At 42.0% G+C, this 23,565-nt stretch overlaps 1 protein-coding gene across 1 annotated transcript; it reads right to left on the minus strand.

The window, feature by feature from the left end:
* Positions 1–72: 72 nt before the first annotated feature.
* Positions 73–23,264, minus strand: etfdh (electron transfer flavoprotein dehydrogenase). The gene is made up of 13 exons (XM_063493953.1): positions 23,008–23,264; positions 22,124–22,282; positions 18,993–19,222; positions 13,131–13,212; positions 11,393–11,511; positions 10,871–10,948; positions 10,267–10,413; positions 9,363–9,503; positions 8,170–8,313; positions 6,837–7,005; positions 5,930–6,112; positions 4,572–4,793; positions 73–532 (listed from the first exon to the last, which is right to left on the minus strand). Exons 1-13 carry the CDS (start codon positions 23,036–23,038, stop codon positions 369–371), a joined length of 1,869 nt encoding a protein of 622 aa, XP_063350023.1. The 5' UTR covers positions 23,039–23,264; the 3' UTR covers positions 73–368.
* Between the last annotated feature and the right edge of the window lie 301 nt (positions 23,265–23,565).

The raw sequence follows: 23,565 nt of genomic DNA on the forward strand, positions 1-23,565 counted from the left end.
GGGACAACCGTCAAGTTTCTTTATTAGTACTGGGACATTATCATAATATATACAATACTGTATATACCACCAGTAGTGCTGATATGAACCTGAGGTGATCATATATATATACTATTACAATTGGTCAAGTACTTCTTAAAAACAAAAAACACTTTAAAATGCCTCCAAAGCAGCAAAAACTGCAAATTCTGACTTCAGTTTTACACGGCCCTGCAAAACAATTTCTCCAACACCAAGTTTTTAAACATCCTTTGTCCTTTTTTGTACCCTCAAATAACTACATAGTTACTTGAGCTCTATATACTCAGGCACATTTTCCATACTCAAGTAATCTTTCAACACAAAAAGTAGAAAAACACCCAAGATGGTCACATTCCATTGTAGGCTGGTCCGCCGCCACCCTCGGGCACAACCCAGTTGATGTTCTGGCTCGGGTCCTTAATGTCACAGGTCTTACAGTGGACACAGTTCTGAGCATTAATCTGCAACCTCATCCCATCACCTGTGTCCAGGGGAACATACTCGTACACACCTGAGTGTTTGTGGGTGAGAGAGAGTAAACGAGTTAGAAAACAGACCCAGAAGAAAAGCTGTTTGAATGACATAATGACATGATTATCTATGTGAGATACTTTTTATATCAAATCTTTACATGGATAATGAAGAGTTCTTCCTTTTATAGTTTCCGTTATGGTTGCTGCACTGATAGTTTTCTATCTGTCTAGGTGCTTGCTTTTACCCCTCTGACAGCATGTTTGGAATCACTGTCATCCTGAATAAAGAAGCCGTTGTTACATTCTTTCCAGATGGAGGATCAAAATCTGACAGTACATGTCTGCATTCATAATTTCATCAGTTTTGACAGGATCCCCAAATGTGACAGATGGTTCTAGACACTGTTGTACTCTCTCCTGACCTCCCCTGTACATATTGACAATCATTAAGACCAGTTGCCACTGATTTTTCAGTCCAGTGTTTGTGTAATCCGCCAACTTTCAGCCTTTTCTTCTACTAAGACTTCAGCAAACAGTCCATGGATAAACTAAAGGACCAGATGTGTCTTTCAGGTCTGCATATTATTTCCTATTTCTTAACACTAGAACTGCTTTAGCTAGAACAGACCCCCTTGCATTTAAAAAAAATCTTGTGAAAGTTGAAATAAAACACCAACATTCATATTTTATGACTTTTCCTAAAATGTGTCCATTCAGTGAATGTGATGAGGTCAATTCTAAAATATTTATGGGCAATGACTAGTTCAGTATGTTTTTACAGTGAGACTGTTTTTATGCCTTTTTTATTTTAGCCTAAGTAAGACCAGCCATTATCCATTATGCTAGGTATTGTAGCAGCTGGATAGCGTAGTGATAAGACTACATGCCTTGGGTTTGGGAGTGGGAGTTTGATTCCCGCCTGGGGGTGTCTGTATCCAGTAGTCCTAGATCCCCCACCCCAGACATGAGTGAGATAAATATGAGGATCCAGAGTGCTACGGCAAGGGGGAGCAAGGACGACAGGTCAAAGGGGGAGATCTCGTCACCCCAAATGCGATAGAAGAAAGGATTGTTGAGTGTGGGGGTAACTGATCTACACTACGGCGGCAGCCTACAGCATACATCATTTGGACTGTGGAAGTGTAGTTGGATGATAGCAAAGAGCGCACTATTTGGCATTTAAAGAAGCTGGAACAAACAATGCTGGATAGTCTGGACACACCCAGAGCTATCTACAGTTACACTAATTTTTTTTCTTGGTATAAGAAAGTTCCCATTTCAAAACTGGTTCTTTGCTAAGTTCATCCCTTGAGTTATGCACGAATGACTCATAGGTCAGTGTAAAGTTGCTTTCTGAAAATAGTCAAGTCATTATGTCTGCTTCAGGTCTTTCTTTTAATGGTTGCCCCACCTGCAGGCAAAATGTCTTAATGTTGTGGGTTTTTATTTTCATAAATTATAAATCTTTTTAATGTAGGAAGAACCATTAGCTAAGATTGGTCATTTTTTTTCACTCATTAAAAGAATGTTTCTACCACAAAGGTTAACAAGATGAAATAATGAGTGTAAAAGTTGATAGTTTAATCAGCTTTTCAGCAGGAAATCCAATTTTCCCCATCTCCTAGTTACATTACTGCTCCTTGCTTTAATTTTAATAGCACACAGACCTAACTATTACCAAACCCTATAAAGCCCAGCGATAGACTCCAGCCCCACTTCTACTCTGAACGAAGTGGAAGAGGATGGATGGATGATCAAGACCAAGGGTGCAAACAGTGATGGTAAAGTTGTAGATTTTTAAAAAAAACAAACAAAAAAACCCCCAAACATATTCCTAATGCGTGCTTGCAAAATTAGACTAATCATGGTTAATGAGTGTTTGTGCCCAGATGAATGTAGGCTGTGGTAAATATAATAATTTAATAATTTAAGTTCCAAACAACAGCCTGAAACTGGTAATGATGAGTGCAGGGCAAAACCTAACACGCTTATGTAACTACATTTTAAATTTTAAACATGTAGCAGGTTCTAGATTTTGTGGCCTTATTATATGGAACAGTGTAAGGCTGACTGATTATACTCCAAACATAGTTGTGATTAAAAAACAACAACACATCTTTTCAACCTCAAGGATAGTTTATAGGCTCTAAGGTTGAGAGCAAGTAATAGATTTAAGCTGTGTTAGTTCTCTGCTGCTTTTTGCCAGCCAACCCTGGTATTCCCATAACTATTAAAAAAAAATTTGGACCTTGCTGACCTAAAGCTGCACTGTGTACAGGGGTATTAATGTAACTGCTGGCCTTTCATATCCAGTCTCCCATGCTCTTTAGGGCTTGCGTCTGTGGGTCTCAACTTGTGCTGCATTTTGCTTCTCGTAGACCTCACATCATTAAGTTTCAGTTTCCAGAGAATTCAAATGGAGCCACAGTCTGAGAGACAGAATAATGAGTTTAGCTTCACTTAAATGGAGATAAACACACAGAACCTGAGCCTGTCTACCTGGCTTAATAAACAAACTCACTCATACCCTAAACCTACTGATAATAATGTCATTACATTTGTTGTGAGATTTGGTTTTAAACGGAGGCTGAAGCTTTTAAAAACAAGAAAATGTTACTCATTACCACAGAGACACCCAGGAATGCTGGTCTCAACTTGCTCTCTTTTTTTAAAATACTTAGCTTGCTTGCAACGTTGCCTGGTGTGCATGCAAAACCTACGGCACCTATAGAAATCTACAGTCTGTCAGTTTTTGCAAATGACCTTAAAATATTTTTGGGGAAGAAAAAGAAAATCAGGATACAAGATTTTTGACAGCTGCCTTTTTCCACATGTAGCACACAGAAGGAATTGGTAAACTTGGGTGTTTTTTTTTTAACGTCCTATGGTTAAGGTGTGGAAATTTCCTGGAAAGAAATTGTAAGAAGCAGCAAAGAAGAGGACATAATATTAGCTGCTACTTTTGCACATCACCGCAATGTGATATCACACAGGCATTCACCTAATATCTGAGCTTACTGCACCCAACATTTATGCCATTAAAGCCTGTATATGTCAAAATAGCTTAAGTTCTCAATAAGACATTAACCCATCAGAACATCTTCAATGAGCCTTGGAATTGAATGTACAACTCTCGGGAACTATATTGCAGTGATGTACTACCAGACTTTACTTCATTTGCTGTTTTAATCATTGTGGGTAGTGCTTCATAATTCACTGGTCCAAAATCTCCTAAAGGTATTCAACTGTGTTCAAGATCTATTGAGTAGGATGCTCACAGGAATAGTCACATCATTTTCAGACTAGTAAAACCAGGATAGAGATGTTTCACTTTAAGACAAAGGTGATAAATTCAGAACAATGTTTTATTGATTAGGAAAGACTCTTCCTTGGAGGGTAAAAGAGGGGCCTGAATCCCTTCTTTAGAGGTCAAGGTCTCCACTGTTAATAATTCAAAGAAAGAGGTTATGGTGGGGCTGGAGCTTATGCCTGCTTAAGTCAAGTGAAAGGCAGGACTCAAACTGGGCTGTTTGTTAGCCTATGGCACAGCTTATACAAAGAGACATTCACATCATCTTTGAATTAATGTAACAGGAGCGAAACCTGGAGCACTCAGCGCAAACTTACAGGAGAACATAAAAACTCTCAAAAGCCCCCAACCAACCTGGACGTTTAAATCTAGTGAAGTAACAATGCTAACTAGTACATGTGTGCTCCATGTTTGGTGAAACAACTACACATAACTGGTTTAAGAGAACTCTAAATGAGAGCAATTCTGATAAAGCATTGACCATTTAACACATAAAAGAACTAAATCATTGCTGGTTCCAGTTTTCAGGTACAAATGTTTGGTTTGCTTTTCTGAACAGAGTGAATGTCAAGGTGACTATTATGTTTAAACTACAATGATTAGATTATGTAACTCTGCCCTCTAAGCGCATTGCTTCTGTGTTACTAATGTTAACATGCCCTGTTTAATTTGATCTGGATATGTATGCAAGAACTCAGTTTTCACCTTCTTACTTTACTATCTGGAAAACATGTTGCAATTCTCTTTCGGGACTGTAGTGGCGTTACCTGCGGGGCAGAAACGTTGCTCGGGTCCATCATAAGTACCCAAGTTCCTGGCGACCGGGATGCTGTCATCTTTTAAGGTAAGATGTGGGGGCTGGTCCCCTTCATGGTTGGTCCCACTCAACGCCACAGAGGAGAGCAGGTCAAAGCTTATCTTGCCGTCAGGCTTGGGGTACTCAATCGGTGTACATTCCTTAGCTGGTTTCAGCTGGTTTGCATCAGTACCTGAGAAAGATTTTGCAGAGTTGGTCACAAAATGCTGATTTATCCGCTAGGATAAGATAACCTCAGACCTCAGGTAAAGACAAACCACTGGTATTTTGCGGTTTCTGCCGGTCTGCAGCAACAAACTTGAACACAGTGGAAAACCTACAGTAGTCCACTTTGCAATCTTTGCACATTAAGTCAAGGTCACTGGCAATACAGACATTTTCTTATTTTCAATGTTTACACCATGTAGGGTTTTTTTTTTTAGAATGAGGACCATAAATAGTTGCAATAAAAAATTGCAGAAAACAGAAAATTACACTTCAGCATGAATCCATTTCCCCCCATTTTTCTACCTCTTATTTTTTTTTGCCTCATTATTGCAAATATCAAACAAGACACTTGTTAAATGCAGTTTTGCTACTAAGAGTTCTGTTGAGGACATAAGAGTGTCTGTACAGCCTGGTAAGGAGTTAAAGTCGAGCTGCAGCCACCGATTATTTTAGTGATCGAGTAATCTATCAATTAATCACATAATTGGATAAGAAATACTTTTGTCTTATTAATGAGCAATAATAAATACTCAAAAGAGAAAAAACACAGGTCTTTCTAAATGAACTGCTCATTGGTTTTCTATTTTAGAAATTGCAATGTTTTAAAATTTTAAAACACTGCACTGCCTGTCACCCTATGCTAGCTGGGATGGGCTCCAGCTCCCCCGACTAGAATAAGTGGAAGAGAATGGATGGATGGAAAAAATATATAAATACTCTCAAGTACTGTCTGATGAGGTAGATTTGTTGTGTGTTCATGTTCATGAGTTTTTGTGCTTTGTACTTGTGTGTAAGTGTGAAGGAGACAAGCGAAGAGTGAGTTTGTCTTTACGCCTTTAAAGCAGAATGTAATGGCTAAAATGAAGAAAAGCAAGCATATCTGAAGTTTGCCCCATGCTTTGATGCAAAGTTTCTGTGCTGCTGAAAAGAGATCTTATAATTGTTTAGAACGCTCACGTTTTCATGGTGACAATGATGCGCTACAGAGCCACGTGTTAATCGAAGCATCTAAGCAAAAAATGTGTCAAGAATTTTTTATTATCAAATTACTTAATGAATTGCTGCAGCCCTAAAATAAAGAATCTGTTCTGCAATACTCACCACAGTGTTTTAAGGTCCAAGGCTCTTTTCCTCTAAAGATCCAATAGAAAATGCCAGTGTAGATCATACCACCGTAGAGGCCAAAGTAATTGTGGAATGATGGCCTAATATTTCTTACTGCGTACAGCTCCTTCCACACCCAAGAATTCTTTAGGTTCTCAGCATACTCAGGTACATGAAGCCCTAATGAGGAGAAATAATAAAATAGAAATGATAATTAACAATAACAAATTTAAGGACTTTAGGCTGAATGAACATGAATGAAAGTGGACAAAACAATGTTACACCAAACCCTTGCATGTAAATCTGAAACCATCTCAAATGGACACTACCATTAGGTGTAAAAAAGCAGTTTGGTTAACTAACCATTTAAAAAAAAAAAGTTTCTTTACAGAGTACAAGATTTGAAACATAACCTTTATTAACTGAGTAAGCACTGTACTCACGAGATCCATTTTGTTGCCTACGCAAAGGTTTTGTGTAGGCAAGTGTATATTATTTCCCTTTTGGTTATGTTGAACCTGTGATAAATCGTTGTCAATGAATTCTGTCCTTTCAGAAAGTGAGTCATGACCCTTGAAACTGCTTACACTTGACATTTTTATTGATACTGCAGTTCCCTGATTGATGCACCTTTAGTTTGAGCACAAAGATGATGCCCCCTTAGGAAAGAAGTTTTCTCATGGTGTATTGAAAACTCATAAGCCTTTATTGCCTGACCTTTTCAACCTTTCAGAACTGCTACCTGCCATTCAATCTTGTGTGACCCAGGTTTGTAGGGTCTCCCCTATGTTGTTTCAGAATTTGATTTAGAGAACTAGAATCCTCAACATCCCATGACTGAGTAAATGTAATACATACAGGTACTGTAGCTACCATAATCATTGCTAGGTCTTAAACTCTGTACCTGCTGTCTCTGAGTCCAGAGTCTCTGCTGTGAGTTTGGGGAAAATGGCTTCAGCAGCCAGCATGCCACTCTTCATTGCTGTGTGGGTGCCTTTGATCTTTGGCACATTCATGAAACCGGGGCTGCAGCCGATCAGCAGTCCTCCAGGGAAAGTCAACTTTGGGATGGACTGAAAAGAAACAGGAAGTAGTTCATGCTTAACTTTCTTCTGTTCTACTTTTAAGTAAACTTTTAATTGGATTTTTTGAATTTGGCCATTTAATCAGATGTAACCTGGGAAAATGTGTCACTATGTCTAAACACATTTCTGGCCCATGACAAAGTAAGACTTAATTAATATTCAGGCATCTATTTATGTAAAACCCCCTCAGGGATGAGCAAAGGCCCCAGCTTTCCTGCCTATGTGAATGAGGAGTGGCTGAGCAGTCATATATATTTTTTATTCATTTTTTTTCTGCCAGATAAAAGCCCCAGGTGATCACTTTTGCTGTACATATGGATTAGAGAGCAGTGTTAACTTTCCACCTTGTTCAGCACTTTTACAAGTAGAATGTAATGCTTGGTCAATATAGTAATGTTGAACATTTTTTAAACACATTAAGCACAACTGGGCCGCACACAGTTAAGGCAGTTACAAAGGGTGACAACTTAGCCATCTAGTGTTTATGTTAAAAGCCAGAGGGAGCCATGGAAAATGGACAAAAGAGCTGCATGTGGCTCAAAACCCCTGCCCCATGGAAAACAAATGACAATTATTACTAGTTAAAAAGCTGTGTTTGAGAGTCTGAACTGCTTAGCCTTTAATTTTGTTATGAGAATGGTAGCAATAATATTCTACTTTTGTCCTCTCCATCTCTGATAGCTCAAGTGATATTACCTAATCTCTTTTCAGACCCTTTATTATTAAAATACACTAATACTAAAATTCAAATTGGCCAGGAATTAATCATAAACAGAAAAATCAAGACAACCACTTTACAGACTCACAAATTCAAATGCTTTATACAATTAATAACCAAACACACAATATTGCTGCAGTACAACATAATAAACCTAATCAATTCTTTGTTGTTGTTTGCTGTTAATATCGAGTTAACAACTTTAATTTGTTTACTCTTGATTGCTCATGACTTTAATTAATAGATTAAAACAGTCCTTAGAGTAAACCTAAGTTGTGATGTACATCTTGTGATGTGCTGTACTCACTCTTTGGACATTCATAATAATTCAGTACCGAAGGTGAAATTTGCATTAAATCACAAATGGTTCACATCAGACAAATGTGAGCATTTTTTTTTTCTGAATGACGCAATTACGCAGAGTACAAACATACCTGACATCCTCCCTCATTCAGGGCCCTGGCTCCATATGCAATCCTCTGGCCTCCCTCCAGTGTTGGAGCTACAAAGGGATGGTGCTTCCAGCGTTGGAACTCTCTGAATGGGCTCAGGTAAGGATTGGTGTAGTCTAGACCGACCTGACGTGAGAGAAATTGTAACTTCAACAGACTGAGTGGGGAAAAAAAATAAAATAATAATAATTGAAGACAAATGCAGGCTGAAAACATTTTCTGCCACCAATCTATGCCTGCCAGTTCATTTAAACTTAAAATAGAGACCCTACTTATTTTTGTACCTGTTCAGATCACTCTGAACCTTATACTGAACTTTTTTGAAAGTTCCAGAGTGAAACTATGGGAGGACGTTTTTTGGGTATGAAAGCTCACATTGGACATTGAAGCAAAAAATACCAGGACTTCTAATGTCCTCTATAATGCAACACAAGGTCATCTTGTGTTGAGTTGTCTGAAGAAGGGTGAGGCTAAAGATTAAAGCGTGGCAAATATGGAAACAGACTCCTCTGTGCTTGATGTGTGGCCACATTCACTGACTGCACATGAAAGGCATTGGTCATAGATGTGAAACCTGCCTGGCATTTATGGTAGTAGCTCTGAATATCCAGTTAACAACTCAAAATGGCATCATGCAATCAGGACAAAATATGAGATCAGCCTCAAGCGAAACTGTGTGCGTGTGTCTTTTGGTGGTAAAATGAAATGCAAAATGAACTCAATTAATGACCAGTGGAGAGCTTCATAATCCAGTCTGACAGAGTTGGAGAAAATTTGCAAAATAACCCCCAAAACCCAGTGATATCAACTGTCTCAGTGCATGTGTGCAGAAGCTGTGATCACATCAGGGTTGCTTTGAGACCCTTTTTTTCTTAGTTTATTACTAAAAGCATGATACATGTGCAATTTAAATTTCAAATTATCTCTACATCAGATACAGCACACAGACATAATGTGTAATCCTACAACACATATGATCTAGTTGGAAGAATGAATGTTGAGAATGAATTGCTTTTATTTATTCATACTCTACAGACTGAATAATAAAAACTAATAATGTAAAATGCCAAAGCCTTTATTGAAGAGCTCAAACAATATCCTGACATTTTTTTTTTACTGCATGGAACATCCAGCTATCATGTATGAACTGGTAAAATGTGCACAAAACCACTCACAACAAAGCCCAAGGCCACTAGAGGCTCTCCTTCATTTAGATGATACAGAAAGGATCCTCCATACGTGTTTCTGTCCAGGGGCCAACCCACAGAATGCTCCACTCTGCCTGGCCTCCACTTCTTCTCATCAATCATCCACAGCTAACAACAAAAGACACAAAAACAAAGACAAATGAGATGTTACAAAGTGTGACGTATCTTTACTATATTATTCCTTTAGTATTATAGTGCCATATTATAACCTTTAGTAACTCTGCATGACTCAAAGTTGAAAATGGTAATTATTTATCTTATCCTAGGCCTTAGTAAAGAGCCTCAGTTCATCCATTTTCTGTTCATCACCTCTTCCTTTAAAGTCAACTGTCATCATCCTCCTGTCAGTTTGTTTTTGTAAGTCATATGACCCCGGGTAGAGCTAAGGAGGCCTAGCCCAGCTTTTTCTTGTCAGGGACTGATTGTATCCTAGACTATGTGACCTCTCCTCAATATGGCAGTCATACTTCTAGGCTGATGGACACAGACTTACCATTCACTCAGGTAAGCACACACATCAAACAACTCACTGCATTTTCCTTTGTAAATAAACCAGTTAAACCTCAGTAAACTTGAGTGGACTCCCTCTTTTGTTGCAAGCTGAAGCCACCTATAACAATGGCTTTATTCTGATTGACAATGTCAAAAAAACAAAAGGTTTGTGGCTAGAGCCAGTGCTATGTCCCTGTGATGACCATATTAAGAGAATCATAAACAGACAAGAAAAAAAAAGGCTGAAACTAAGCATTTAGAGCAACCTGAAGCCTGATGACGCCTGAAGCTTATAGTGACTTCTTATTTATGCTTATAGAACCACAATGTCATCCAGTCTTGAAATACTAAGCTGATAAAGACAGTGTATGGTATTTACCTCCTTCAGGCCAATGGCATAGGTTTGGGGTTCACAGTTTTCACGCAGGTTGAATTTGTTGTACAGCTGCTTGGCTAAGTGGCCGTGACAGCCCTCACCAAACAACGTGACTTTAGCATGGAGCTCCATTCCCCTCTCAAAAATATCCTGATGCAAGAGAGGAGGAGGATTCATAGATGAAAGACAAGTAACTGAATATATTAGAGAATAGTTAGGTTGTCCTGGTGACAAACACTCAATTGCTTTTTATGTAGACACTAATGATGCAGAATGGGGGGAAAAAGCCCTTGAAATAGATCAAACCCTACACTCTCAGAGCCAAATATGATTTTCTACATGAAGCGTATGAAACACAAAAACAACATATATAATGCTCTATACTGTTTTGTAGACCTTTTTCCCAAGTATAAATAAAGAAACTGCATATTTTTATGCCTTATGGTTCAGTTTGTTTTATATATCCCTAACATAAAGACTTGATAAATCAAAGCTATTCATGTGTAGATTACAAGAAACCTCCTAATGGTTCTAATTTTCATTAAGCTAACACACCAAAGACAACAGTGGAACAGTATTATTAAATGAACTTTTCACAGAACATTACCTTTGGCGATCCATCCTTGGCAATGCCTACATCATTGGTGGCAATTCCTTTTACACTTCCATCTTCATGAAATAAAACCTTAACATAACAGAGTTAACAATGAACACTTTACACATTGAGAGAGCACTAACCACTACATGTTAAATTAATTAAGATGGTTGAAAACTGGATGTCTATACATTCCTAATTCTGTAAATTCCTACCATCTTTAAGCCTATCATGTAAAGTAAGACATACAAGGTTTGTGATGTCAGTCTCTTATTATTCTTTTATAACTCATAAAACCAGACCAGTAGTGTAAGCAATAATAGTAAGTTTTAATTTTAAGTTTGATAGCCTCATAGAAGCCAAACAAATAATTTCAAGAGAATAAACAAGATCAGCAAGGCGCTCACCAAGTTTCGTAAATATCTTACCACTGGTAATTCAGATACTGTGTCTCGTGAACAAGACATCAATCACACAATGTTTTGAATGCCAAAGACATATAGTACATCAATGAAAAATCAAAGACCATCTTACCTCAGCTGCAGCATAACCAGGGTACAGCTCAACACCAAGCTCCTCAGCCTGTTCCCCCAGCCAGCGCACAAAGTTCCCCAACCTGACAATATAGTTACCATGATTCTGCATGGGCAGGCCTATGAACGGTAAGAAGGGTCATCCACAGATTAAGTGAACAGTTTTATCAATAAGCTGAATTACAGGTTTTCGAGTCTTTGGACTTGACAATCTCAGTGCAAAATAAAAAAACAAAACAAAAACAACCATATCAAGTGTAAACCTCTGTGTCTTTTTGTGAAGATATTTTGGTCAAAGTCCATTTTAAGACCCTTTAAAATTAACCTTTAACCTAAAGACTAACAAACAGGCTGGCTCATACCATTAGGGTTCCAACCATTCTACTGTCTCAGCTAGACTTTTGGAATTTTAATTTCACACCTTATATTTATAGTGCAATTGTTTTAGGCAAGTTTGCTCATGCATCTCGTGAGCTTACCATGAAACTTTCTGCAGTGACGTGCCCTGAAATCATTTAAAACACTTATAAACAAGTAGAGTTCAGGAGTATAGTTTATTATACTTTTTAAGATCTTTTATTACATTTATTGTAAAAGGGCATGTAGACACCCTAAAGATATAAGATTTGGAATGATATAATCTGTGATGACGTATGAGCCCTGCTTCAGAGTCCAAACTACTCTGCATTTATTAAGGCTGTTGTGTTTTTATAATGTTTTAATTCTTTGTATCTTGTTCTATTTAATCTAAACTAGCTCCTTAAAAAAAGTCAGTGATCACTGTTGGTGTCTCTCGGTTTTATTGCCAATATTCATTCGCAGCACATTTTAAAGCTCAGTTTTTAAAACCTTACGATGTAACTACAGCCCAGCCCATGCAGCAGTATATTAATGACTAACCTCGTATTGTGGATGGATTGTCTCAGTTGTTTCCCTGACTGAAGTTTGGTCCATTTACAGCATCCTGTCATGCAATTGCATTTGTCACTAACCATCGGGAACCCTCACATTAACTTTTTATTACATTATATTATCATTATATGCCAGCTAGCCCAACTTCAGTAACCCTGTAAACGCCACTGCTGTTTAGTTTTCTGTCTTCGTTTATGTCTGAAGAGATAGCCGAGCTGTACGTTTTAATTTTTTAATAATCCCTCAGTCAGAACATGGCATATCATCCTTAGATGGAAACTAGCGAGTTAACTCTCTGCTAACTTGGAACTCTGTTAAACTCCAATTCTGTTTTTGTGGATGCCTGCATGTTAAACCTGGTAGAGCAGCCATACTGTCATTTTATTAGAGATGAAAGAATTTAGATAGTTTGTAACTCTCAGTGAAGTGGAGTTTGGACCCGGAAACAGCTTATGATGTCAGACTTAAAGACCGGATACTTGATTAAAAAAATATTTTCACATTTCTATATGAAGCAGCGTGTAAAAAACAAACAAACAGAAAACAAACAATCAACAAATAAATAAAAAACATTAAGAATCTATGAACATGAATATACACAAATATACAATTAATGAATCAGTCTGTTATTGACTACATGAAGATTTTTGGTGAAAATAGAGTGTAATCAAGAAAGTCCCAGAATTTACCAATTTGTGCAATTCCGATTTCTGCCTTAAACCACGTAACCCTAACTGAAATATCGCTTTGCCAGTACTCTATTGAGACATATAGCATAAGACAGTGTTATAACATTTTTATTAAAAATTAATACATGTGGCTTTTACCTGGCAGTATGGGAACAGGGATTCTGTATTTCTCTGTTAAAATGCTGAATACATCTTCAGTCACCGGTGTGTTCAATGGTGCCTGTAGTACAAACATTATTATTGATGGTTTGACTTCCAAAGGATCGCTAATAATTTAAACTATAATAACAATATAATAAAACAATTATAATTATAACAATTTCTATTATTAAAAAATTACATTCTTTTACCTGTACTATACTCTAACATACCAAACAATTTTTCAAGCTTCATAGAATTGTACAAATTCTGTTTCTGTCTCATATACTGTATTTCCCAGTATTCCATGTATTTCCATGTTTGAACATTTAATAAGCTGCTGCTCATATTTCCTGTTTTCCTAGAAAAATATAAAGAAATAAGGGGTGGCTCCCGACACCTGCACAGTACTCTATGTGATAGTATGCACAATATGTTGCCTTTTTTAAATACAGCATTCCCTACATGCAATCATGTCACATGCATTACACAATCTACAAAAACATCTATACATCAATCACATGTTCCCTTTCAGTCGATTCACTCGGTACAACACATAAGTATGGGATATCACGCCCTTGCGTGTCCTGGCTGAAGAAACCTTTATTCACGCCTTTAAGGCAGATGACGTGTGATGACACGCGCACGGCCCCGCCTGCACATATAGCCGCTGTCATCACAGTCATCCCTCAGTTCTTACGCTCTTCACCTCGCTGAGAACACCTCTGCTGAGTTGGGCTAGCTAGCTGCTGCTAGTTAGCTCCGTTGTCTGCCGACTTGAACTTAGCTTAACTGCCCCTGTTGGTGTTAGCCTCCACCGCGCTGTTGGTGTGTAGGCTGCCCGCGGAGTGCTAATTTCAAGTTTTCCTGTGCAGCGTTTCGCTTTGCGTTTTGGAATGGACTCCAAACCGAAGCGAGCAAAGCAGAAATCTTCTGTTCGCCCCCGTCCTCAGGGATGCGGTTTCTCTTTGCACGACAGCAACCAGCACGATGCCTGCCCTGTCTGCCTGGGGATCGTCCACGCTAGGAGAGCGTTGACGGAGCCCGAAGCCTGTGCGTTTTGCCGCCAGCTCCGGCGCTCGACCCTGGAAAGACGGGTGACGTTTGTGGTAAAAGTGCTGGGACGCTCGGCTGTCGCACGGCATGACCCTCTCCTTTCCGAGTCTGGAGCCCCGGCTTCGTCCGAGTCCAAAGACGAGGATTTTCCGGTCGATGTCCCCGCAATTAGCTGGGCTGACCACATGGAATATGTTGACGGGTTAGCCGATGACGAGCCAGAACCATGCAGGAGCGCTGACGGGCTTCAGCCTGGGTTGAAGCCCGCCAGCGCTCCCCAGGAAGACGATGACGTGCTGGACATCGGCCTGGACATCCATGGTTTGTCGGAGGATGAGCAGGAGAGCTCATTGTCGGCCCAATGTGCCGCCGCTGCTGCGCCGGTCGGCCACGATGACACCTCTCTTTTCTCCCTGTTTCGCCGTGCTGCTGAGAAGCTGCAGGTGGACTGGCCCTCTCCTCCGCCAGCTCAGAAGCCGTCGCGGTTCGCGGGTTTTTTCCTCCCACCGGAGCCCGCAACGGCCAAAAACTGCCTTCCCATGTTCCCAGACTTTGTCTGCGAGCTAACAGCATCATGGGACAAACCTCTGTCTACCCGCGTCACTGTGCCCGGCTATGGACAGTACATGGAGTTGGACGGCGCCGAGGGGGCTGGCTTAGCTAACCCACCCCCTATGGAGCCGTCTCTGGCTGCTTATCTGGCCCCGTCCCATAACCATGGTGTCGGCGGCCCCGCAACTCTGCCGTCCAAGCACTGCAGATTCTCTGCTTCGCAGCTGGAGAAGATTTATCGGGCTCAGGCCGGCACTGCTCGCGCCATGAGCTCCGTCACCATGCTCCAGACGTACCAGGCAATGTGCCTGGCGGAGCTCGGATCGCTGGTTCCTGATGACAGCCCGCTGGCACCTCTTCTTAACGAGGTCAGAGTCGCCACAGATCACATCCTCCGTGTGTCTCGCTGTGCAGCGCTCTCCCTGGGCAGAGGGATGGCTTCGACAGTAGTGGCGCAGAGGCACCTGTGGCTGACCCTCTCTGACGTCCCGGATAGGGACAGAGCTGTATATCTGGACGCACCAGTGTCTGCGGCGGGGTTATTCGGACATTCACTTGAAGCCATTCAGGCTAGATTCGATCTGAGGAAGAAGCAGACAGAAGCTCTGCGCGACATCATCCCCAGACGTCAGCCGAAACCCAAGCCCGCAGCTAGCTCTCACAGGCACGCCGCTCCTCTGCCGACTGGCAAGAGATCGGCGCCCACTGCTGAAGTGGGTGTGCCGCCAGCGAGAGCACATCCTCCAGCCCGAGCTCCACGCCAGTCGGCCTGGAGCAAAGGCCCACCCTCGGGCCCCCAGCGGGACCCGACGCCCAGGAGGAAGAAGCCTCAGCCCTCCTAGCTGTGGTTTCGAGTGGAGAAGGGGTCCAGCAGCAGGGAGACGCTGCTTTTACCCCTCTGTTGCCGCACAAGAGGTGCCGCTTAAGTTCTGTTCAGGTTGTCAGCCCCAGAAGGCGCTGCACTTTCCTAACACTGTCTCCCAAGCACAAAACCCCTGCACACAAAATGCCTCAGGTAACTCCCTGTTCAGGTGTGTTAAATGTTCAGGTGACCACATCGAGTGTTCCTGCTGTTTTTCATTGTTGTGCCCCAGAAAAGGTGCCTCCAACAAACTGTGTGAATGTACATGTTCCCATGTTACAATCAATAAAGAGTGTTGTTTATCCTCAAACAATCACAAATGCTCAGCCTGCGGGCAGAATGAGCCAGGTCAGGCAGGTGATGCAGTTCCCTGCAGACACACTGGGGGGCGACAACGCCCTGCCTACGGTGCTGCAGGTCAGCTGGCTGGCTGCTCACTTCCCTCAGTGGCGCGCTTGCGCCCCCTCTCCGTGGGTGCTGCGAACCGTTGCCATGGGTTACCGGTTGCAGTTCCGGGTCAAGCCGGATACTCAGAGAGGAAATAAAGGCGCTATTGCAGAAAAGAGCAATATGAGTGGTCCCCGCTTCGGAGACAAACAAAGGTTGGTACAGCCGCTATTTTGTTGTTCCGAAAAGAGGGGGAGGGCTTCGTCAAATCCTCGACCTGCGAGTCTTGAACACGTATCTACGTACGTACAGGTTAAAGATGCTAACACTCAGACAGCTCTTGAATGCAGTCGGCCCGGGAGATTGGTTTGCGACAATCGATATAACAGATGCTTATTTTCATGTGGCTATACACCCGAAACACAGGCAGTTTCTGAGGTTTGCATTCGAGGGCGTAGCCTACGAATACCTAGTGCTGCCGTTCGGGCTGTCGCTCGCTCCTCGCACCTTTACGAAATGTGCCGAGGCAGCGCTAGCGCCCCTCAGAGAGAGAGGCATCCGCATCTTAGCCTACCTAGACGACTGGGCTCTCGCAGCTTGTTCCAGAGAGCAGGCGGAGACACAGCTGTCACTGGTTCTGTCACACTTTCAAAAGAGCTCGCTAATCCCGAGTCAGCAGATTTCTTTCCTCGGTTTGGAAATATGCTCGCTTTCCAGCCGCGCAAGTTTGTCGGATCACAGAGTGGCCGCGTTTCATCGCTGCCTCGCTCAGTTTCAGCTGGGACGCAGACTGCGTTTCCAGACGATATTACGCTTGTTGGGCATGATGGCATCGATGATCGCCGTAGTGCCACTTGGACTGTTAAAAATGAGAGCGTTTCAACGCTGGACTCTCTCTCACCGCCTGTGTGCATCGCGTCATCCCCGGAGGAGGCTGCCGCTAACCGCGTCTTGCATGCTAGCTCTCCGTCCTTGGAGGGAGCCCAGGCTGCTGCATCAGGGCTCTCGGATTGGGAGGGTGTTGTTTCGCAAGGTGGTGTCCACAGATGCTTCCCTAAGAGGGTGGGGAGCGCTGTGCAAGGGTGCATCAGTGAGAGGGATCTGGTCCGCAGCTCAGCGCCAGCTGCACATCAACCACTTAGAGCTGTTAGCAGTGTTCTTAGCTCTAAAGCATTTCCGTCCAGTCCTGGAGGGCCAGCATGTCTTAGTCAGGACGGACAATTCAACAGTGGTGTCTTACATAAACAGGCAGGGAGGAACACGCTCTCTTCCCCTGTTGAGGCTGTCTCGCTCTCTGCTGTTATGGTGCAGTGTTCATTTTCTGTCTCTGAGAGCCACCCATGTCCCGGGCCACCTGAACCTGGGGCCGGACCTTCTCTCCAGGGGGGGTCCTCTGGTGAGAGAATGGAGGTTACACCCTTTAATAATCAGCCTGCTAGCAGCGAGTTCTTGGCAGCTTCCTCTCCGCAGGGATCTCCTCTCTCAGGCGGGAGGAGAAGTGTTTCATCCGCGCCCAGATCTGTGGCGCCTTCATGCTTACCTGCTGAGAGGCTAAACTTGATTGCTAAGGGTTTGCCACCTAGTGTGATAGCGACAATTCAGAGCGCTAGGGCCTCATCTACTAGAGGCTTGTACGCTTACAAATGGCGAGCCTTCGAGCAATGGTGCCAGGACCGCCACACTCTCCCATTTCAGTGCTCTATTGCGGATGTTTTGTCATTCCTGCAGGAGCTGCTGGATAAGGGCCTTTCATTTTCGACAATTAAGGTTTATTTAGCAGCTATATCTGCTTGTCATATTGGCTTTGACGGGGTGACACCAGGTGCACATCCCCTCGCCATACGTTTTCTGAAAGGAGTTCGCCAGCTGAGACCCGTGCTTAAGTCCAGTGTCCCTGCTTGGGACTTGTCTTTGGTGCTGGAGGCCCTTTGTAGCCCCCCGTTTGAACCTATTGAGTCTGTGGATATGAAATTTCTTTCATATAAGACTGCATTACTTCTCGCTTTGGCTTCGGCAAAGCGAGTGGGTGACCTTCATGCGCTGTCTGTGCATCCCGCCTGCACACAGTTTTCTCCTGATGGCCACAAGGTCGTATTGCGTCCAAATGCTGCCTATTTTCCCAAGATCATGCCTGCATCTTATAGCTCAATGGAGTTTGAGTTGCTGAGCTTTTGCTCCCCTCCTTTTGCATCTGAGGAGCAGAGGAGGATGCATTCTCTTTGTCCAGTGCGTGTGCTACGCACCTACATTGAGCGCACTCAGAATGTGCGTTTATGTGACCAGCTGTTTGTCTGCTTCGCCAATCCAAATAGAGGTAGATCTCTGTCCAAACAGAGGCTGTCCCACTGGATTATAGAAGCTATCTCACTGGCATACAGCACCAGAGGTCTTGCTTTGCCCCACGGGGTGAGGGCTCATTCCACCAGGGGGATGGCAACCTCATGGGCTCTTTTTAAAGGGGTGCCTGTAGCTGATATTTGTGCGGCAGCTAGTTGGGCATCACCGCACACTTTTGTGCAGTTTTATCGGTTGGACGTTACAGCCCCTTCGGTGGCTCATACTGTCCTTTCTGTTGGGTCTACCACTCACTAAGGAAGTAGTGGCCCGATTCCGGTTCGGTGGCTGCTCTGCGGGGCGTGTATATATGTCCCATACTTATGTGTTGTACCGAGTGAATCGACTGAAAGGGAACGAATAGTTATGTCTATAACTTCTGTTCCCTGAAGGAGAGGAACGAGGTACAACACAAGGTGGCCCCACTGAGCAGTTTGGCTCGGTGAAGAGCGGCTATCGAACTGAGGGATGACTGTGATGACAGCGGCTATATGTGCAGGCGGGGCCGTGCGCGTGTCATCACACGTCATCTGCCTTAAAGGCGTGAATAAAGGTTTCTTCAGCCAGGACACGCAAGGGCGTGATATCCCATACTTATGTGTTGTACCTCGTTCCTCTCCTTCAGGGAACAGAAGTTATAGACATAACTATTCGTTTTTTAAGTCACCTACCCCGCGCTCCTTCCAATCAGGAATGAGCTCAGTAAGGGCACTGGGCTCCAGACAGGCTCCTGACAGAGTGTGTGCTCCAATCTGAGGGGCTTTCTCCACAAGGCACACTCGCAGCTCCTTTTCGTGTTTATTGGCTAGCTGTTTCAGACGAATAGCTGCTGCAAGACCAGCAGGACCTCCACCAACTATCACCACATCTGCCTCATCTGCAAACCTCTCCATTTCGACACCTGCAAGAAGAACATTAAATATAGAAGAGATACTCAGGGAAATAGACATGTGGAAGAGAACGCCGCTCAGTACTTAGCTAGTTTTAAATATCTAGGATGAAAATAGCAGCTCTGTGTTCCCAGATGCTCTTACTTAAAGCCAAAGTAATGCCACCCCAAACCAAAAATTGAGAATTTTTGGTATCAATGTAGCTATAGAAAACACTAAAAGTGAAAGAAGCAACAAAACTATTTACTGAATGGCAACAAATGAACACAGCAAACTTTAAATTTGGATTGACATTAGAACAACGATAAGACTTCACAAAAAACAAAAATAATTTTATTGTTTTATTCATGCTTAAGAGTTGACAAGCATGAAAGAATGTAGTTCAACCTTCCTAGCATACCAAATCCACACTGCAATTTCTCTTTGAGTGTACTCAGCTTGATTTCTTTTTATGTTTGCTGCATGCAGTTGACTAAGACTTTGTGCACTCAGCACCAGACTCCAATGATTCCTCAAATACAGCTGCCTCTGGAAAAATTGCTTTAACTAATTAGAAGATATACAAATATAGTGTGCCACAAAATCCATGAAATCATTAACCTAACTGAAGTCTGCCAAACTGCGTTTCAAGTGTGTGTCAGAAAGACTGAGTGCAAGAGGTGTGATGAAATGCTGACAGAAAGTGATGACAAGAAGAGCCCCTTTTCACTACCTGCGGTTTCAGTCGTTTTCTATTACAACTGAGTACCACCTAATAGAAAAGTCTAAAAATTGAGTCGAGTTGAGCCAATCCGATTCCAGTAGGTACTAGAGATGGCACGATACCACTTTTTTATGTCCGATACCGATATCATAAATTTGGATATCTGCCGATACCGATATGAATCCGATATAGTGTATTTTTTAATCAATAATACTGTTTTTTAATATCTTGCTGCATTTTGTATAATTTCATACTCAAGTTTAAAAAAACAAAACAAAACACTAAAGTAGGGCTGTTCGATATAACGATATATATCGGATGACGATATAAAAACGTCTATCGTTTCATTTTAAGCTATCGTTTGTTTCGTGGTGTCGCAAAATAAACTGTTTACGGCAATATTTTTTCATCATTTTGATGGTCACTGTAGTGGCTATATTAATTTCTTAAAGTTCTCTCTTTCGCTTATATTTAATATAACCACACTACAGACTGACAAGCACTTGTTTTTATGCGTTGTCGTTAGCAACAACCACGGTAAAACCACGGCATGTCCGCTTGTTTATTTTCCACATAAACCTTTCACAATAAAGCTCAAGATCCTGTTGAGACTTTTCAAAATAAACTGAATCACGTGAAAGATGCAGAGTATTTACGGATGAGAAGCAAAAAAGAGCCGTCAGGTGCTAAAAAATAAACCTTAGACTCAAACGTTAGAACAGCCTTTTCCCCGCAGCACGCTGTGTAATAAATACTCACAAAGGAAACGGCGGCCGTTACAACTTATGTCTAAAAATGTATAGTTTCATGCATCAGTTAAATCACTCGACTGTAGGTCCATGACGCCCAGCTGGAAACACTTCACACAAGTCGAGCTGCCCGAGATTCACAGAATTTACAGAAAATGTTGCATTTTTGTGATTTATATCATTATCGGACGATAGATGTCTTAATATCGGGATATGAGATTTTGGTCATATCGCACAGCCCTACACTAAAGCTATTCTGTTATACCTGTATGCAAAAAATACACTACACCCAAAATATTTCATAGTTCAGCAATACTGATCAATCTAATAAACTTAAACCTACACCATCCTCCCTATTCTGGTATTTTAAAGAGTACTAAGCGGAAATATTAAGCAACGTAACTAATAGGGTTGCCAACTCCCAGCAAAAAAAAAATAGGGAACCACTCCCACCCTCCACCTCATGATGCTTAATCGACGTAATCAACTTTAATTTGATGCAGTGCAGAAAAAAAAAGCGGGCCAAAAACAAACAATAGAGACGAGAGTTGCGACAGAAAAGCCGATCAGCCTTTTGATGATGATGATCAGTTTCATTATTGAAGTAGCAACAGGAGAGGGAGGGAGAGAGAAGAGAAGAGGCAAAAGAAGAGAAGAGGCAGTCGCTCCATATATCGGTTGTTAAACTTAACGTGGGAATGCTTTACAAACATTCAAAGATGAACTTACATACTTGCTTTACTTCTCTCTGGGATAACTTTCTCTGAGATGAAATGCTGGTTTGGTAGCGAGGCTCCAAATGCTCAACCAGACCGCCGAGAGGTCACGCACGCCACAGCCGCTCTATCACGTGACGCATACTGCTCCGACATGCTAAGGTTATGAGCTGAGTTACGCCATGTCGCAAGTTTTGTGAGGTGCTTTCGTGATATTTAATGGATCGGATTACATTTTTTATTTCTCTCCGATATACGATCCAGTAATTTAGGTCAGTATCGGACCGATACCGATACGTAATATCGGATCGGTCCATCTCTAGTAGGTACTAGTGGAAAAGGGCTATTAAAAAAAAAAAAAAAAAGAAGCTAAAACTGATTGCCAATGTGGAAACACACTAGGAGAAAAAGCTGAAAATGGATTTTGACAAGTACGTATGCAGTTACATTTGAAAGCTGTACAAAAGATTTCTACCCAGTATTTCAGTCTTTATTTGTGTCAAAGGTAGGATGAGGGTACAATGGATTGAATGTATTGAATACATGGATTGAAAATAATGATTTATCAGGAGCATATAACTCAATAGCATTTAGCTTGGGGGTTGGGGGCAGGCACAATTCTGTGACTCTTGCAAAAACCAGACTCCATGCAGAGGGCAGAAGGTGTTTAAAAAATAATTTTCTAACTAAGTAATTAATCACATGATTCTAACTTCTTAATTAACTTATAACAAAGTTGCTTACCTTCCCATCTTGGATCTTTATCTCGAGGATGGATGGTGTAGTGTGTGGTAATGCGGGGTGTTGACACTGTAGAGCATGCCCTTCTGTGTAGTGTTGTGTAGAGCTGAGGGGTAGCATGCTCTGTTTTTATTTTCTGTAATAACCTGGCACATCTGTGGGCTGCAAGACAGAAAACAGCTGCCAGTCAAGACCAGTTTCGGCTGGTGGTAACGTGAACAAAAATACTGTTCTAACTTGACTGCTTTCAGCCTGCGTGGGTTAAAAAAGAAAAGAAACAAATTAAAAGACTTTCAACCAGCACAAATAGTCAAAGCCTAAGGGTTTAGGCAGGTTCATAAGTCCTCTTATGTAGTCATAGGACTTGTGAAACAAAACACGTCAACAATTAGATCATCAAGTAATTACCCTGCGAAGCTGCTGCACTTCTAAGTGCCAAGCTTGCAGAGCTACTCTTTAACTACTGCAAAGATAAGCCCATGACTGCGATTTATCATTGGTCTCCCGTTAATAAATAGCTTGTTAAGTTTCAAAACAATGAGGGGACCTTAAAATAAGTACGTAAACCTCTGAAAAGTCGTAACAGTGTATGTATCTTAGGCTTAGGACTCATTTCAACTGACCTATATACTAGTTCAACTTTAACCTACTTATTAGCTTTACGCTAACACAGGAGAGGGTGCTAGGCTGTTTGGGCTAATGCTAAGCTTAGCATTTGTAAAAATAATTGCTAAACGCATTTAACAACAAGGAAAACATATTCACGACTTAATTACGTAATAAATGCTAGAGTAAAAAAAAAATGCTGGTGAAGTCCAACAGCGGTATCTAACGTCAAACAGTGCAAGCTCGAAATGTGTTAGCTAACCGGCTATTAGCTGACGTACCTTGGCATGAGTATCTGCTAGCTGGAAACATTGTGTGTCTGCCAGTGCAAACTCACAAGCAGACAGCGGGTTGTCTTTTGAAAAAAATACAGCCTGAAGAGAAGCTATTACGTCCTTACTTTGCTGCCAGTTTAAAAGCTTATGAAACCCGCACACCTGCTACGCGAACTACCAGTGAGGTATGTAGCTTACAAGAGCGCTCTCATAACACTGATACATTCAGGAGCGTCAAAAGCTGCGCTGCTCTTGCAGCGGCGCCGCTTACTTAAGACAGCTACAACTGCGCAAGTCGCCCTCTGTCAGAGCAGTGTTATGAGATTGTAAAGTGTGAGTCAGGCATTATTTTAAGGTGTGTCCTCAGGCCAATGTCCAGCTGGTTTAGTTTTTACTGGCACGTACGTGTCTAAGTTAAACCAGTCTGAGCCACAATTCCCCTTGGAATATCATCATCTTATCTGATACAATTTAGTTAATCCATAGCTGCCGATGAATGGAGAGCCAAAACTGCTGGGAGTAATTTTAACCCAGCACACATGGCTTAAACATCAGCTTTTTCAG

Source organism: Pelmatolapia mariae, linkage group LG2 (assembly GCF_036321145.2).
Source record: "Pelmatolapia mariae isolate MD_Pm_ZW linkage group LG2, Pm_UMD_F_2, whole genome shotgun sequence".
Taxonomy (NCBI): Eukaryota; Metazoa; Chordata; class Actinopteri; order Cichliformes; family Cichlidae; genus Pelmatolapia; species Pelmatolapia mariae.